The following is a 16,248-nucleotide window of genomic DNA, read 5'->3' as shown; positions in this document are numbered from 1 at the left end:
ACTTAACTTTGTGTGTCATACAGTTTGCCCCATCCATAAGTAAACCTGAGAAATAAAGGGATAAGGATCACATAAAGAGACCAAGTGCAATATATCCATTCATGTAAATAGAAGGTTCGCTTATAAATTCAAAATGGTAAACAACTAATGCAAACATGAAATGGACAGCCTAACTGTCGAAGCTACCAATTAGCTATTTAGCTTCGCATGGACATGCAGAGTTCTACAAAAGTTGCACCTCCAGTGTGAGATTATCATAGGACATTAAACATCTAGCACAATAGTTTCCAAAACCAGGGAAGCACGCCTAATCTAAGGTACCATCATATAAGAGCAGCCATGCATGGTTCCACACACAAAAAAATGATGATAAGACTAGCTCTGGCAATAAGGAAAGAAAGCAGCCTTGTGCGCCTAAACGCAGCATCATCATCACACTACTGGATCGACCGTTGTAGAACGGAAAGCTGTATAGGAATATGTAGGATCTTTAAATTTCATCTCATCCAATCTCGGGTGCAGACGAGTGCCTCAATCGTCTTGATGCTCAGTGTGCTGTGCTGCTTTGGGATTACTGGCCCACTGCTGCTGAATGCTGCGTCGGATTGAACAGCCGATGTGGGCATAGCTAAGATGTCCCGCGCAATAGCTGCAAGTGTGGGGTACTTTGTGGTATGTTTCATCCACCAGTCTAGAATGTCAAAGTCATCCATCCTTGGGACCAGAGCCTCACCAAGGTAGTCATCAAGGTCTGAAGATGCCTGGGTATTGAGATGATCATCCTGACCCTCTACCGAATCATTATCATCTCCACCCAAAGCTGCACTAGATGAAACACCGCCACCGCTCGGCTGATTCATATGGTTGTAGTATTCATTGAAGAGTTCCTGGACAGTATCGTGTAGTTCAGATAAGTAGCTCAGCGAATCTGTGCCGTAAGAATGTTCCAGACGAAATTCAATGAAGCTCATCTTGAATCTTGGATCGAACACAGCGGGTATTAACAACCACAGGTATGAGTTTTGGCAATACTCGTCGAATACTTCCTGCATCTCTGTGACCAGAGTACCAATCTCTCTCTGACCATTTGATGCTGCATCTTCTAAAACTGTCTTCACTTTCCATACCTCATTGAAGTACATATTTGCTGTCGGAGAGCAAGGGCTAGAAATTACTTCAATGACGTGATAAAACGTCCCCAAAATCTTGCAAATAGACCGAGCAACCATCATATCTTCTTGAGACAGAGACATCGCTTCTTCAGCAGGAAATAGCTTCTTGAATTGCAAAAGAACTTCAAGCCTAAAATATAACTTGTGCCACCACTTGGAATCTTCTAGCGGACATTTCAAACTCATCTGCGAAATAACTTCAAGAAGCTGCTTCTGTGTCGATGATGAAGATGCACATGCCACAAAAAAAATCCTTTACCATGTCACCGACAAGGAAAAGTACATATGATTGTACTTCGCAAACAACACTATTTAGCATGTCGTCCACACAAGCAACATTGTATAGCTTGCCTCTGATGGGAAGGCACCTCTTCTCTATGAGCATATCCTTGAGCTTGGAGGTATTTGCATCTTTCTTAATTTCACCAACTGAAGTCAAGCTCAAAATCTTCTGGTCAAGATTCCAATCTCGGATTGCATCCCATATGACATTGTACGATCCACTTTCAGACTCTGGAACACAAGCCTCCTTACAGTGTACAGTCCTTTCCAAATTAGTAGGTGAGCACAAGTACATGCCAAATTTGATTACCATTCTGTGAACTTTCCAGTCTTCAGAAATAAAATGTGCTGTCAAACAGAGGTAAGTTACTGTTGGCTCAGGTCCATCATGAGTCCATATGCTTGCTGACAGGGAGACGCGCTGTGAGGTAAGTGCAATTTTATCCTTGACATGTATCTTATCCTTCAGAAATAGAGCAAATAAATGTTCTTCCATATCACTGAAAGAGACTGTGTTAGGCATAGGTTTGACCTTCTTTAAAATTCTTCTCATCTCTTCATTCTCCACAATTGACAAAGAATAGCCATGCAAAATTATCAATTTGGCTATATCTTGATAAGATGAATCTTGACCAAACTTTCTGGCCCTTATGTCAGTTGCAATAGTCATACTTGAAGTCTTCTGTTTCTTCAGGCTTGTACCATTTGATCCTGGTAGGGATTGATCATCTGCCACCACTTTTACAGGCCGACGGGTAATGCCACTAGAGCTGCTATCCCTCCGGAGCATGCTAGAGCATTTTGTGATTTTAACTGTCCTGGGAAGCAACAGCTTATCCTTGTGATGACTCTGGCCACACCCAGATCGTTTTGAACAGGCTAGAAAATGTCGAGCCAGATGGCCTCCATTCTTAACGAGGCGCTTGTGGCAATGATTGCAATCTGCAGCCTGGATTTTCCCCTCAGCATAGATGGGCGTAAGCCCCTCCCACTTGTTCGACCGGAGTTTTTTGCTGGGAATAATTGAGCTTATATCCTCAAGCGTCGCTGAAAATATTCAAATGTATCCAAAGCTGGATTATTTTCATTCACCAAAACTAAGCAACAAAGTATGAAAAGCTATTTTCAGCCAGAGTTAAATTGTCCTACCAAAAAAAACATACATGTATCCATAATTCCAGACCCCCAAACTACACCATTTTAACTACTAGCGACAGTGCAATACTACTTAAGTTGTCGGGATACCGTGAGGCGAGTACTAGAAGGCAATACATCAGAACCTAAACAGGGAAGGATGAACATATACCATTGGGAAGCAGGAATCCTCCTGTGGCCTTTCCGCCACCTCCGGTTTGGCCGGGCAGGTCTTCAGATGCTGACGCAGATAGCTGTTTCCGTTGTAGCAGAAGCGGTTGTTGCAGCTCAGGCACACTGCAAACTGAATCCTCCCATTCAGACAGATCGGCTGGAACTCCTCCCAGACCTCCGACCGATTCTTGCGTCCGTTTCCGAGCAGTCTGTCAAATTCTGACACCTCTATGGTGCTGTCATCCTCCTCGTGCTCACCAGGACGCTCCATAGCTTCACAGCAACTCGGTAATTATGAAACAGACCAAAAAAATATCCATATCAGTCCATGAAGATGCTATATCCGTAGTACAAGAGCAGAACAGATCTCACTTCATGACATCTCAATTCCACATAGACCATAGTCTCAAGGCCATAGAGGCTTTCCAATTTATACCAAACCAAAACAAACGCATACTTCTTGCCCGTTGGCCAAAACAAAAAGCACATACTTGCGGATTAAATCCCGCGGCTTAAAACCCTAGATTACCGAGCACATGCCTAACACGACCATAATCCAAGACACGCTGCTCACCAGAATCTTATTTCAAGCACGAAACACCACAAAGCTCTGCTAAAAATGGTGCCTTTCGTATGCAGGACGAGGGTTTCTTGGTCAGTCAGTGTGAGGGGAAACGGGCGAGGGCAGGCAGAGAAAGCGCAGGCGTGCTAACCTGAACCTCCGGGAAGCAACCACCAGCTCACGGTGTACGGCCTCGCCGGACGGTTGCCGCTCCTCGGCGAGCTCGCCGGGCGCGCTTCCACCCAATCTTTCCCTCCCTCGTTCAGTGGCAGGAATGGGCTTCCAGCCCCCGGAGGAGGAACAAGTACCCTAGGGGATCGGCCCATCAAAACCCAGATCGTATGTTTGGGCTGGGTAAAGGGGTGTACTGGGCTTCTACCGAGCTAGTCGCTTTGAGGCTTCTGGTTTCAGTCCTTACTTTGGGCATCCACTAAAACATGTGAATTTCTGCTTTTAGACGAGGCTTTTTTTCCAGCCAGGAGAGTTTTTTAAAATGATTTTTCAATATATTAAAAAAAATGTCAAAATATGATAAAAAAATGTTGCATATATATATATATATATATATTGATCTTCTATGTGCTCACAAAATCTTTTCAAGAAAAAACTGGTATTTTTGTTTCGTGTGTAAAAAGATAAAATTCGGTGCTAAAACTCATGAAGTTCTTTTATCTTTTTTAACCATGACACCAAAAAAGATTAGTTTTCTGCAAAACTTGGTGTCCACACATAGAATATGAAGATGTATGGGTGAATTTTTTGTTACAAATTATTTCCAACATTTTAAAATGTTTTTTCCGTGGGCCATACTCGAATCACTCACCTAAAAACATACTTCCCAATATCGGAAATTCAATTTGACTCTCGGGTGGCATATACTCCCTCTACCAGAAAAATATATTTGGAAGTGTCGAAAAATGTTGACAAAAAATTCTACATATACATCTCCTAATATACGTGAGTTCGCCAAGTTTCATGAAAAAACAATATTTTTTGTGGTCTATGTAAAAAAGAGAAAATTTATCTTCGGAACAGTCTTATTCTCAGCACTGAATTTTGAATTTTTACACACGCCCCATGATAAGTCGATTTTTAATGAAACGGCTTTGTGAGCGCGTAGCACGTGAAGATATACGTGCGAATTTTTTGTTTCATTTTTTTTTGAAATTTCAAAATATGTGTAAAATGCATTTCAAAATGAACGAAGTATCTGCTCCCATGTTCCAAAACACCGCTCCCTGATTAGATATTTACTTAAAGCATACTTTACATATTTACTTATGACATTCAAGCAAGACCACGTAGGATTCAATACAAGAGTTGGGGCCGGTGGATTCCACTTGACGATTCCAAGGATGCTTGATGACGGAGAAAAAGTTGTTTGAGAACTTCAGAGCTTCAAAGCAGTAGCCATCCCATATTTCACTTCCATTTCGGTACAGAAGTGCATTTGTGCTTTTATATGATTTTCGTTCGGTTTTCTCCTTACAGAAATGATTTTTTTTGAATACCCTCCTTTTTATTAGCAAATAATTTATCATGATCAACTTTGAATATTCATATCCAAAAACATTATCAAGGCCTCCAGAAGGAAGCGAAAAAGTTCTCATGTGGAAAACACTTTGTGCACATCATACATACAACGAACATCTCTTCCTAATGACTACTTTGATTACTCACAACGCTACATTTCACCCCTCCAGCTACAAAATTTCCTGCTGCTTATTCCACCCACCACCTTTATACCCCCAAGGAACGTGTAACAAAAATGTACACAAAAGAATGATCGACAAGGAAGTGCAGCATTAGCCGCCTCCCAGATTCGTACTGCCCGGCCTGTACACCAAAAACAGAGTAACCCATGTACGGCTCAGATCAGAGTTCTCATTCTAGTCACCAGGGACTGCATGCTCTCGAGCCTGTCAGACAGCTGCCTGATGTCCTCAGCGGCGAGACTCTTATCATCATCCTCGCTCGTCGAGTGGGAGACGAGGGACGCACATCTGGCCTTGGATTCTGAAATGTCGCTCTGTAGCGAAGCGATTGCTGCTTCTAGGGTCTCTTTTGCCCCCACGGTTGTGAGTGGGTTGAGCCTTGGAGTCCTAGGGGTGCCAACGCTGCCAAAACTGTTCTGCCTGCTGAGCCGAGTAGGTGTGAAAATGTTGTCCATTCCTCCACTTCCTGCAACAGCACAATTTCATAAGACGGTTTAAGTTGAAACCTCAGTTCTTCTGGAAAAAAACACACGTAAAATAGAGATTCAACCCCCTCCCCAATGTAACGACCCAGAAGTTAGTATCAGAAAGCGTGTAACAAAGATAAACAAAAATAATACAACGAGATTTTGGAAAAAGAAGGGAAAAGCAAACTAATAAAAGTCAAGAAAGATAATCACTAGATCGAGGATTAGGAAAACAACAAGTGGTGTCCACTGCACTGTACAGCAACCTGCAACGCAAACTCTAGACAGACCTTTGCGATCACTAGATTGCGGTTTTAAATATGATGAAAAATCATGTCCTGCTGATCCCAACTACCCCACCTTTTATATACTCGCAGCGCTACATTAAGAACCATAACTAGCTACATACTCCCTCCGTCCCACCATATAAGACGTTGACTGCATGTGATGACCCTACCAGGGAATTTGATTAATAAATTCCTATCCAACAAACTGCAACAGCATATCTTTCCATCTTGCATGTTGTCACTTCTAAATAATCTAACAGCAAAAGGTGCAAAACAAGAAGAAAAATCCCAACACCACGAAAGCAGAGTAGTACATTCCATACCTAGGTTCTTCAGCTGTTCTATAGTTCCATGGCCAAGAGACTTATCAAGCTTAAGAACACGGAGAATTCCAGCAGTGATCCGGCCCATTGCATCAGCTTCCGATCTGCAAATCATGGCAAGGTGCTCTAGCTCTTCTTTTTTTGCCACGGCCTCAATCTGCATGTTCAAAGTGGTATGAATAGTTAAGGCAACAGCTGTAAGCTCCCAGCAGGTTTTGACATATTATGCGAATGTATTCCTACCGGTTCTTTAACGGAAAACTTGACATTATCCATCATCCACTTGGAGCCCTCAATCTCGTCTTCACCAAGGACCATGGTAGCTTCAACATCAACGCCTTGGTCACCAATAGCATTTGCATTATTAAATCCTACGCCTGATTGATTATTATTCAATTTTCCATTTCCAATGAGTTTATTACTCAAGTGAGGTTTTATTGCTTGTAAACCTTCAATTCCAGCCTGCAGGTACCACCAAATATGTCAAGTGTAGACAACAGAGGAGAGCACCAAACTCAACTACAAATTTAAGAAGTCACAATTATTACCGTAAAACGCTCCACCGGAAATTTGCTTCTGTCCAATATCTTCTCTGCACCTCCCAAGTTAGGTCGGTCATTGCTTTTGCCTGACACGTGCAGATTCCTGAAGGTCGTATGCCAACATTTATCTTCTCTACTAATATGGTCACCACTATGAGGTGAAGACCAATCTCCTACTTCTTCTGTCCCTTCAAGTGCGAACAACCAGTTTCTTAACTCAACTGACACATCAAGATCATCTGGCACCCCCAGATCAAACTTTGAATTGCTGTCATTGTCTTCGGATATTCTTTCTGTCATATTGGGGGATAAGAGGAAAATAAGAAACACTTCTCAAAAAATGCAAAAAAAAATGCAAGAAAATCTGAAATAAGGGCTTCTAAATTTCCCCATGTATTGTTTCAGTAGTAATAGTAACTAAATTAAAGCTTGTTATGATTTAGAAAGTTGTAAATGCTTGCCTTCCTTGTCCGTGACATGGGATGGTGTGAACAGTTTCCCAAGTGGACCAGAAGATAAATCATTCAGACCTCTCAAGAGGCCTTCCCCTGGACCACCATCAGGACCTAGAATACCGAAACGATGCAGTAATGACTCGGTATAACTCAGTCCACCTCCAAGACGGACACCAGATACCTTAGCTGATACATTCAAGCTATGGCACTCCATGTCCCGCATGTCATAAGGGATTACATGAGTGATGTTTATGTCAATGAATTGAGCGTCTTTAACCTGGTGTTTGCTGCGATGATCAACCCAAAATACTGCTCTCATCTTGGGATGCCCATTTTCACACACCCCAATATTATGTTCACCCGTCACGGCAGTGCCATTCTCATTGATTGTAGCACTTTCTCCTTCCAAACAATTAACTGAGACAGTTTTCCACATTAAGTTAGTTGTGACTGCAAAGGCACCACCTAGAGTGCGATGAGAAACTTTCAGGTACAGATCCTCTCCACCAAACTGAACCAATGGCATATATAGGTTTCCTGCTGACAAATATTCCAAGAAATTGAGCTGGAGACTATTCATAGTTAAGCTCACGGCCGTATCGCTGGGCAGTTTTTTCTCAAAATTGTCAACTGAAGCCTCACTATCTTTACCAGACCTGTTACCTTTGCTAACCTTTGAAATTCGTTCTCCAACCTGTCCAAAGTAAGTATAGAGGCCCAGGACAAAAAACAACTGCTCAACTGAAGTGTTGGACGTGAACTGTTGGAAAGCAACACCAATTCTCACAACACCCTCTGGGGGTGGCAAATCCAACAGAGGGCTACCATCTGCAGTAACCATTGCTGCCTCAAATCGAATGTCATCTAATTCAATACATTGCAAAGAATTTGGAGAGGGGTCCCTAACTACTCTCTGTTCTTTTGAAGTACTAGAGGTTTCAAGTGAAAGGCTCAGATGTGAAGCTCTACTAACCCACTTCCTCTGGCTGGCATCAACAGGTTGATATTCCCAAAGAAGGAAGCAAGCTGGATCTCTGTCAAGGTTTAGAAGTGTACACTTTGCCGATGGTGACTCACAGAAGTATAGGTCCTCTACATGAAGTCTTGCTCCTGAAAATGCTGACTGTGAGCAAGCGGTCTTAGTCCCACTGCACTTCGCTATTTCTTCAGCATCTAATGGAACAGATAGATCAAACTCTTTAAGAGAAAACGACAGGCTATTAATGGAGGAATCAGCAACTGTGGCACTGTGATTGGGCACAACTCCATCAGCTAAGAATGAGGCGATTCTTAAGCAAGATTGTTCCTGAAGTGTTACCTAAAATGCAAAATTGCAGGTAATTTTTATTCAAACAGAAAAAAATTAACAATAGATTTTTCTGTTAATGTTAAGAAGACACACCATAAGAGGCTGGCATGTGATGACTGTTTTCGAAGCAAACTTTGGAGGTGATGGAGAAGGAGTGATCTGAAGACAATAAAGAGAAAATAAAGGAATTCCGGCCGCGAATTCCAAAAACTGATTTCCAAATGGATATATTGGAGGACAGAAGTTTTGACCTGATAAAGTAACATAATAGATTAGACCCACAAACCGTTGATATTATACTAGTAGCACAAAAGCGAAGGCATAATCAGTATTCACCAAAATCTGGAATAGGCAAGGGTTCTTGTAGAACTGCTTGCATAGAGGGTTGTATCAATGTGCATGGAGGTCGAGAAAATGTGTCCCTGTAGAAATAATAACCACACATGAGACCCAGCAAAGGTGAGAATTATATCCATAGCTCACATAAATTATATCCATAGCTCACATAAATTATATATCACTGTTATATCAGAAATTCACATATTAATTTAGTTACAAGGAACCTTTTGTGAATACCCTATATTCGGCACTGAATCCACCAAAGTGGCATGAGCAATACATAAATATAAACTGTACTGGGTTCCCATTTAAATTAAGAGAGTCAGTAAATAACTATAAACTTCATGACTCACGCAGTCCTAGTCATTATAAACAAGTTACATATCGTAGTATCGTACCTTAGAAATAGCCCAGAAACCTTTATGCAAGACAAGTTTTTTGAACTCTCCCCATCTGAGATGCTAGCCTTTAAAAATAATGAGAGAAATAGTTGTCAGCATGACGCAATCAGAAAAACGTACAATAGTCAATAGATTGACAAGCAAAAAAGGTTACCCGTGAGAAGAACAGCGATTGCACTAGAAGTTCAAGCTGAAACTCTGTCAACACAAATAAAATTAACGAGAAGTCACTACAGATAACTATAAATACTATATTCAAAGATGTTGGTGCTAGGTCTTACCAGCATCTTTAATGCAGAGGAATATGTGATCTACAATAAAAGATACCAAGGAAGATCCTGCTGCTTCTGCATGCTGGTCAAAATAAGAAAACACAGAGTAAGAATGCAACGAATATCCGTATATCTGATAGTCCTGCTAAATCAATTATAGAAATTACACAAGAGAAGAAAAAAACCTGTTGAGACTTTGGATCTAAATCTCCTCTATTTAAGCACGCAGATACCCCAGTCATGAATCGAAGAAAGGCCCGTAAACCTGAGCAAAATTCATTTTAGGTTTGACTGGTACAAACAGTAACTGAAGGAAAAGCTTAAGCTTCATGGTCAATAACAATTTACCAGGTTCACTTAACGCAGGAACGATAGCTTCAGTAATATGCAACTGGACCTCGAGGCCTAGTGGATTGTTCTGCTCTGTTCGTTGGAGAGTGATCTGATGTTTACAAAATGTATAAGCCAGGAAGCCAAGACAAGTAGAGCTTCCAACATCAACTAACAAATTCTGAAAATCCACAAATCATATTCAAGAACTCAAGCACTCACATTAGCCTCCCCTGATATTCCTTCTAAAAACCTTTCACCGCCAAAGAACATTCGCTTTGCACCATCATCATCTCTCTTGTTATCTTGACTGCTTGAAGAGTTAAATCGTGCATCGGCGAACATGTCAGGATGGGGTAACAGATCAACTGACAGTGACTGCCATTCCAATTTCTGTGATTTGGAGAAAAAATATGGGAGATCAGAAATTGTGTTTACTATGTCTTCACATTATGTCCCAGCACATTATGTAACAGCACAAGTAAAGATTAATTTGCTGCCAGAAACTATGAGAGTATCAAACCTTGAACACATAAATGAATCCTGTGCTGTTGGAGAAATCCCTTGCTTCTTTCAAATTTACAGCCTATATAGTTGATATTTCAATCAAGTGGCCCAAAACAACGACTTTAAAAGTTCAAGTACAACTTTAATCTAGCAAGAATACCTGCCATTTTTCATTTGTTGTGTACAGAACAAGATGACGAAATGTGATAGCCGCTAACGGAGGTGACCTGGAAAGAATTTTAAAAATTAAATTAAATCCCTGTCCGCACACATGAACAATGCATACAGTTTTATTCGATGGAAAATATAGGAAAAAAACGGATATAAAATAAGTCACCAGCAAGCCCATTTGAAAAACAAAAATCCACTTCAAAAAATAAAATCAAAGCGCATTGGCCATCACAAACAAAAAAGAACTAAATATCAAAATAAGTCATCAGAATATACCATGTTGCATCTCCTTGGCGACGAGCTCCTCCATGTGTTTCCAATAGCAGGTTCACGATACCTACTTGTACAGTCATTCCATCTGCAATCTAAGGCCAGCATAGCATATTAAACCCACTTGTATTTCAGAATTTGCAATGATATATTTCTTCAACTAATTTTCCTGTGATCCATAATAAGGACACAGCTGCACAATTATAAAAATTACCATTACTAAAACAACAGGTGTAGACGTGAGCACGGAGGAAAGACCGGAACATAAATCAGAAACGCAAAGCCTAGAAAGCTTGGATTTAGTATGATGAAAAACATGAACTATCTTCACAATTTAACAGCATAATCATTTTCACAAAAACAGTCCTGAGTGGTCTATGGCCTTACAGATAAATATTTTTGAAGGCGTATGCACTAATTACTGAACATTACGTGCAATGAAACCAACCTTGTCAGCATATCCATAACCAGTGCTTTTAGCTGATGATGGTGTTGACGCATTGCTATTAAAGAAGTCGGGAAAAGTACATCAGTTATTGAATGTTCAGAAAACGGTAGAAAACCACAAGGCGGAAGAATTATAACCTTGTAGGGCTGGAAAGATTTTCTGAATCGTCCTTCTCTACAAGCACGAGATCAAGCTTATCGATGTTCACCACGATTGGCTCCACTTGCACATTCGATACTGATGGCAGCTGTAGTGGTAAACGAAAGAATCTAACTGTTAAACCTGAAAAACATATACATCCAATTGACGAACATAACTGCCTGTTAAAATGCCAAGCGATACAATTATGAGTAGATGTTAGAAAATTAACAACAGCCACAATTCCATGCCACAGCCACTAGTGCAGAGTATTACTTCAGAATTAACCAGAAATATGAACATCTCGGCCTAAATTTCGAAACCCGCAGCTCGAATTCAGGACAATGACAGTAAAATCCGCAGCTTCATCACAAGTACTCTGCCGAACAGGCACGATAGGGACAAATTTACAGCAATATGAGGAGCAATTCACCAGAATGCGCTCCAGTTAAGCCCTCGGGAGTAAACAGAAGACATACAAAAAGTGACCAGATAGGCGCGGCGCCTTTACCGTGATCTGCAGCTTCCCGACTCGCGCGCGTTCGACGGCGAGCGCCGGAGGCAGGCCCAGGCTGGCGTGCAGCGCGTCGCCATTGATATCTGCAGCGTTTCCAAATCACGCCCAATGGAAACAAGTTAGCACCGACACGGACAAACCTCGGGGGAAATTGGCGTCGGCGAGGAGGGTTTACCGAGGTTGGAGAGCTCGGCGGTGCGGCCGTTGAGCTTGAACTGGTCGCGGGAGAAGGACTTGAGCCAGTACTTGAGCGTGTACTCCAGCGCCCGCGCTATGATCGACTCCATGGACGCCCCCCGCCCGCTGGAGGGAGCTTCCGGGGCGGCTACCTGTGGAGGGGGCGGTTCGCCGGTGGCGGTGGCGGTGGCGGCGTGCCGCCGGATCGGAGGCGAGATTCCGGCGGGATGGGGAGGGAGGTGGAGGGGGTGGAAGGAAAGAGGTAAAGAGAAGTGGTGGGTCCCTTTTAGGCCTGAGACTGAGAGTGAGAGTTCCTTTTGGTTTAAGCCTCTGGTTTCTTTTGTTTTTCATTTAATTTTTTGGGTGCAAGCTTGCCACTGGAACACCTGCATTTGTCTTTAGGCTTTATTAATTTGTGCAATCTTCGTTTTACTTTATTTATGTGCAAATGTGTGATTGACACCTTGAGAAAGTATTGATCTGATTCTTTGCTTGGGTTCCATTTTAGGTGCTAATTAAGGTTGGTATAATAATGGCTGGCATATCGTCTTAGCTGCTTTTGGGGTCAATTGGCGACTCAGTTCAAACCTTTATGGCATCTACGTGCACCATTTTAAAAAAATTAGAAAAAAAATCGCATGTAGAGAGGACATGTTCTATTTGTGCATGTAAAATAGCAGATAAAACCGATAATTTTTTGTGCCATGTGCAAAAAAGAAAAAAAATGTCTCGAGAAATAGACTATTTTAGCGTAAAAAATTTGTCTTTTTTACACCGGACACAAAACATGACGATTTTTACTGAAATAACTTTGTGCGCATGTAGCATGTCCAGATATACAGGGACATTTTTTTATTTGTTTGACATTTTTAAATATGTTCAAATGCATTTCAAATAAAGGGTGTATATGCACCTGGGTGCACTGTCCTAAATTAGGAGCATATTCTTTTTGGCAATTGAGCATGTTCAAAAGTGTCTAGTGCAAATAGTGCAGCATACTTTGCGCCTTCTTTCTTTCTTTTTGCATAGTTTCGTGCTTATTTTACAGAATTTAAAAATTATTTTTTTATGGTTTCCTGATTAACCAATTTCAGGCCGTACAAAGACAACCATAGGGAGCAAACCGACAGGCTACAAGAGGGACACCTCAGTTGCATCATCACATGATCTAGCCGTACTTCAGTGACCCTTTTCACACCCAAGACACCACCGTGCGTATTTTTCGTTCCATCAACTAGCTCGACCCTGCCTAGCAAAGGCGATTTGCTGTTAAGCCCATGTTACTGCTACGCTCCAAGATCCAAATGAAAGTTACCGATCAAACCTTCAAAATAAAGTAAAGTGATTCTGACTTTCAGAAAAGTAGGGTAATTTTGAAGCAACTACACACCAAGGTAAGGATTAATAATCTTGCAATGCTGCCTCGGGATTGGTAGGGACAAGGAACTCACCCAGTTAACAATCATTTCGCTCTTGGATCAATTGCTGACGCTGCGACATGAACAGATGGACAGATCTGGAGCTGTGGTCTTTTGTTCCTAGTGGGAACCCTTTGGTTCTTGGATGGCAGTGGGGCCAAGGAGATGTAGCACGTGGGTGTTTTGTACTGCTCCCGCACAAAAAAGAAAGATTGTTCCCACTCAGCTACTCACTCAATTCTTGAAGTGGGGAACGATCATTGTGACTAATCTTTGCAACCGCCTAGGTGCTAGGACATCTATTAATTTGACGCATTATTATGCTTTTTTGCGAATTAAGGAGCTTTGTTTCTCAAATTAAGGGATTGCAATCCTTGCAATTGCAAGGATATCAACTAAGAATGGTGGTGTGAAATTAATCCACAAACACCTTTTTCTAACTGAACTAGCGGCAGCCTCATTGGCTAGCGTCCCAATAAAAGAAAACATAAGGCTCAAGGATATGGGTTATTTAGGTGACATGTTCACTTGAAGAAGAGGAGAAATAAGAGAAAGATTGGACCGAGGTGCTTGAAATTCTCAATCGGATACTATGTTCCCTTTGGTTGCTCTGATTAATGAAAATCGTGTGCAATCGGATCATAGACCACTAGTGGTTAATGTTGAGATACATATCCTTGTATATCCGGATGTGTATCTTCTGTAGTTATGTATAGCGATACATATCTTTGTATTGATTATTGGGCCCGCCTCCTTCCTTGTATAGTCGAGGACATAGCCTATATATGTAACGCCATATGCATCCAATCAATACATTGTGAGTTGCATCCCTTTCTACATGGTATCAGACACCTACCGTTCCTAACCTAGCCGTCGCGCCCCTCTCACCCCGCGCGCGCCGCCCCACCCTCCAACCCTAGCGCCGCCACCCTTGTGCCGCCGCCGCGTGTGCCCCTGCTCACGCCGCGCCGCCGCACCCTGCAGCCGCCGCCGCGCTCCTCCCCAACCCCGCGCCGTTGCCATCCCCCGCGCGCGCGTCATCATGTCGTCGGTCTCCAACGGCAGCAACCCCTTCGCCTACAACCCATGGACGGGGCTCATCCACGCCTACAACATGCCGGTGCCGCGCCCGCCGACTCACCAGGTGCACTTCACCGCGACACCGCCCTACGCCCCGGCCTTCACCGCCACGCCGCCGTCCTACGCCCCGGCCTACCACGCCGCGCCCGCACCTGGCTCTTACGCCGGTGGCGGCAACTGGTTTATGGACACGGGCGCCTCGTCTCACATGGCCGCTCACCCGGGTAACCTTTCCCATTCCTTTCACACTTCCACCGAGTCTCGCATCATTGTCGATAGCACGGCGCGTCTTCCTATTTCTCACATTGGTTCTGCTAATTTTCCATCTACTTCTAAACCACTGTCTCTCAATAATGTCCTTGTGTCTCCCCAGCTTATTCAGAATTTAGTCTCTGTTAAAACTCTTTCTCGTGACAACTCTGTGACTGTTGAATTTGATGCTTTTGGTTTTTCTGTTAAGGACGCCCGCACCCGGATGGTCCTCCATCGATGTGAGAGCCCCGGCGGTTTGTATCGGGTGATGTTTGATACGTCTCAAATGTATCTATAATTCTTATGTTCCATGCTACTTTTATGATGATACTCACATGTTTTATACACATTATATGTCATTATTATGCATTTTCCGGCACTAACCTATTAACGAGATGCCGAAGAGCCGATTCTTTGTTTCTGCTGTTTTTGGTTTCAGAAATCCTAGTAAGGAAATATTCTCGGAATTGGACGAAATCAACGTCCAGGGTCCTATTTTTCCACGAAGCTTCCAGAAGACCGAAGGAGAGACGAAGTGGGGCCACGAGGTGGCCAGACACTAGGGCGGCGCGGCCCAGGTCTTGGCCGCGCCGGCCTGTCGTCTGGGCCCCTCGTGTGGCCCCCTGACCTGCCCTTCCGCCTATTTAAGCCTCCGTCGATAATAGCCCCAGTACCGAGAGCCACGATATGGAAAACCTTCCAGAGACGCCGCCGCCGCCAATCCCATCTCGGGGGATTCAGGAGATCGCCTCCGGCACCCTGCCGGAGAGGGGAATCATCTCCCGGAGGACTCTACACCGCCATGGTCGCCTCCGGAGTGATGAGTGAGTAGTTCACCCCTGGACTATGGGTCCATAGCAGTAGCTAGATGGTTGTCTTCTCCTCATTGTGCTTCATTGTCGGATCTTGTGAGCTGCCTAACATGATCAAGATCATCTATCTGTAATGATATATGTTGTGTTTGTTGGGATCCGATGGATAGAGAATACTATGTTATGTTGATTATCAATCTATTACCTATGTGTTGTTTATGATCTTGCATGCTCTCCGTTATTAGTAGAGGCTCTGGCCAAGTTTTTGCTCTTAACTCCAAGAGGGAGTATTTATGCTCGATAGTGGGTTCATGCCTCCATTAAATGCAGGACGATGTGAGAAAGTTCTAAGGTTGTGGATGTGCTGTTGCCACTAGGGATAAAACATTGATGCTATGTCCGAGGATGTAGTTATTGATTACATTACGCACCATACTTAATGCAATTGTCTGTTGTTTGCAACTTAATACTGGAAGGGGTTCGGATGATAACCTGAAGGTGGACTTTTTAGGCATAGATGCATGCTGGATAGCGGTCTATGTACTTTGTCGTAATGCCCAATTAAATCTCACAATACTCATCATATCATGTATGTGCATTGTCATGCTCTCTTTATTTGTCAATTGCCCAACTGTAATTTGTTCACCCAACATGTTATTTATCTTATGGGGGAGACACCTCTAGTGAACTGTGG

General features: G+C 42.8%; 2 protein-coding genes across 2 annotated transcripts; both read right to left on the bottom strand.

Annotated features, from left to right (window-relative positions):
- Positions 1–112: 112 nt before the first annotated feature.
- Positions 113–3,579, bottom strand: LOC127336069 (zinc finger BED domain-containing protein RICESLEEPER 1). Its single transcript, XM_071825733.1, is given in 4 exon segments — positions 113–1,412; positions 1,414–2,501; positions 2,700–2,712; positions 2,761–3,579. Coding segments are annotated over 4 exon segments (2,289 nt in total). The 5' UTR covers positions 3,034–3,579; the 3' UTR covers positions 113–497.
- A 1,278-nt stretch (positions 3,580–4,857) lies between these two features.
- Positions 4,858–12,287, bottom strand: LOC127336070 (uncharacterized). The gene is made up of 20 exons (XM_051362835.2): positions 11,991–12,287; positions 11,810–11,898; positions 11,298–11,407; positions 11,161–11,215; positions 10,719–10,807; positions 10,432–10,498; positions 10,288–10,350; positions 9,987–10,157; positions 9,783–9,876; positions 9,620–9,699; positions 9,444–9,516; positions 9,317–9,360; positions 9,160–9,227; positions 8,759–8,844; positions 8,516–8,673; positions 7,120–8,431; positions 6,665–6,951; positions 6,360–6,578; positions 6,117–6,273; positions 4,858–5,505 (listed from the first exon to the last, which is right to left on the bottom strand). Exons 1-20 carry the CDS (start codon positions 12,100–12,102, stop codon positions 5,195–5,197), a joined length of 3,645 nt encoding a protein of 1,214 aa, XP_051218795.1. The 5' UTR covers positions 12,103–12,287; the 3' UTR covers positions 4,858–5,194.
- Between the last annotated feature and the right edge of the window lie 3,961 nt (positions 12,288–16,248).

This window comes from Lolium perenne, chromosome 2 (genome assembly GCF_019359855.2).
Source record: "Lolium perenne isolate Kyuss_39 chromosome 2, Kyuss_2.0, whole genome shotgun sequence".
Lineage (NCBI taxonomy): Eukaryota > Viridiplantae > Streptophyta > Magnoliopsida > Poales > Poaceae > Lolium > Lolium perenne.
The sequence above is the reverse complement of the archived record's forward strand: the minus strand, read 5'-3'. Positions and strand labels throughout refer to the sequence as shown.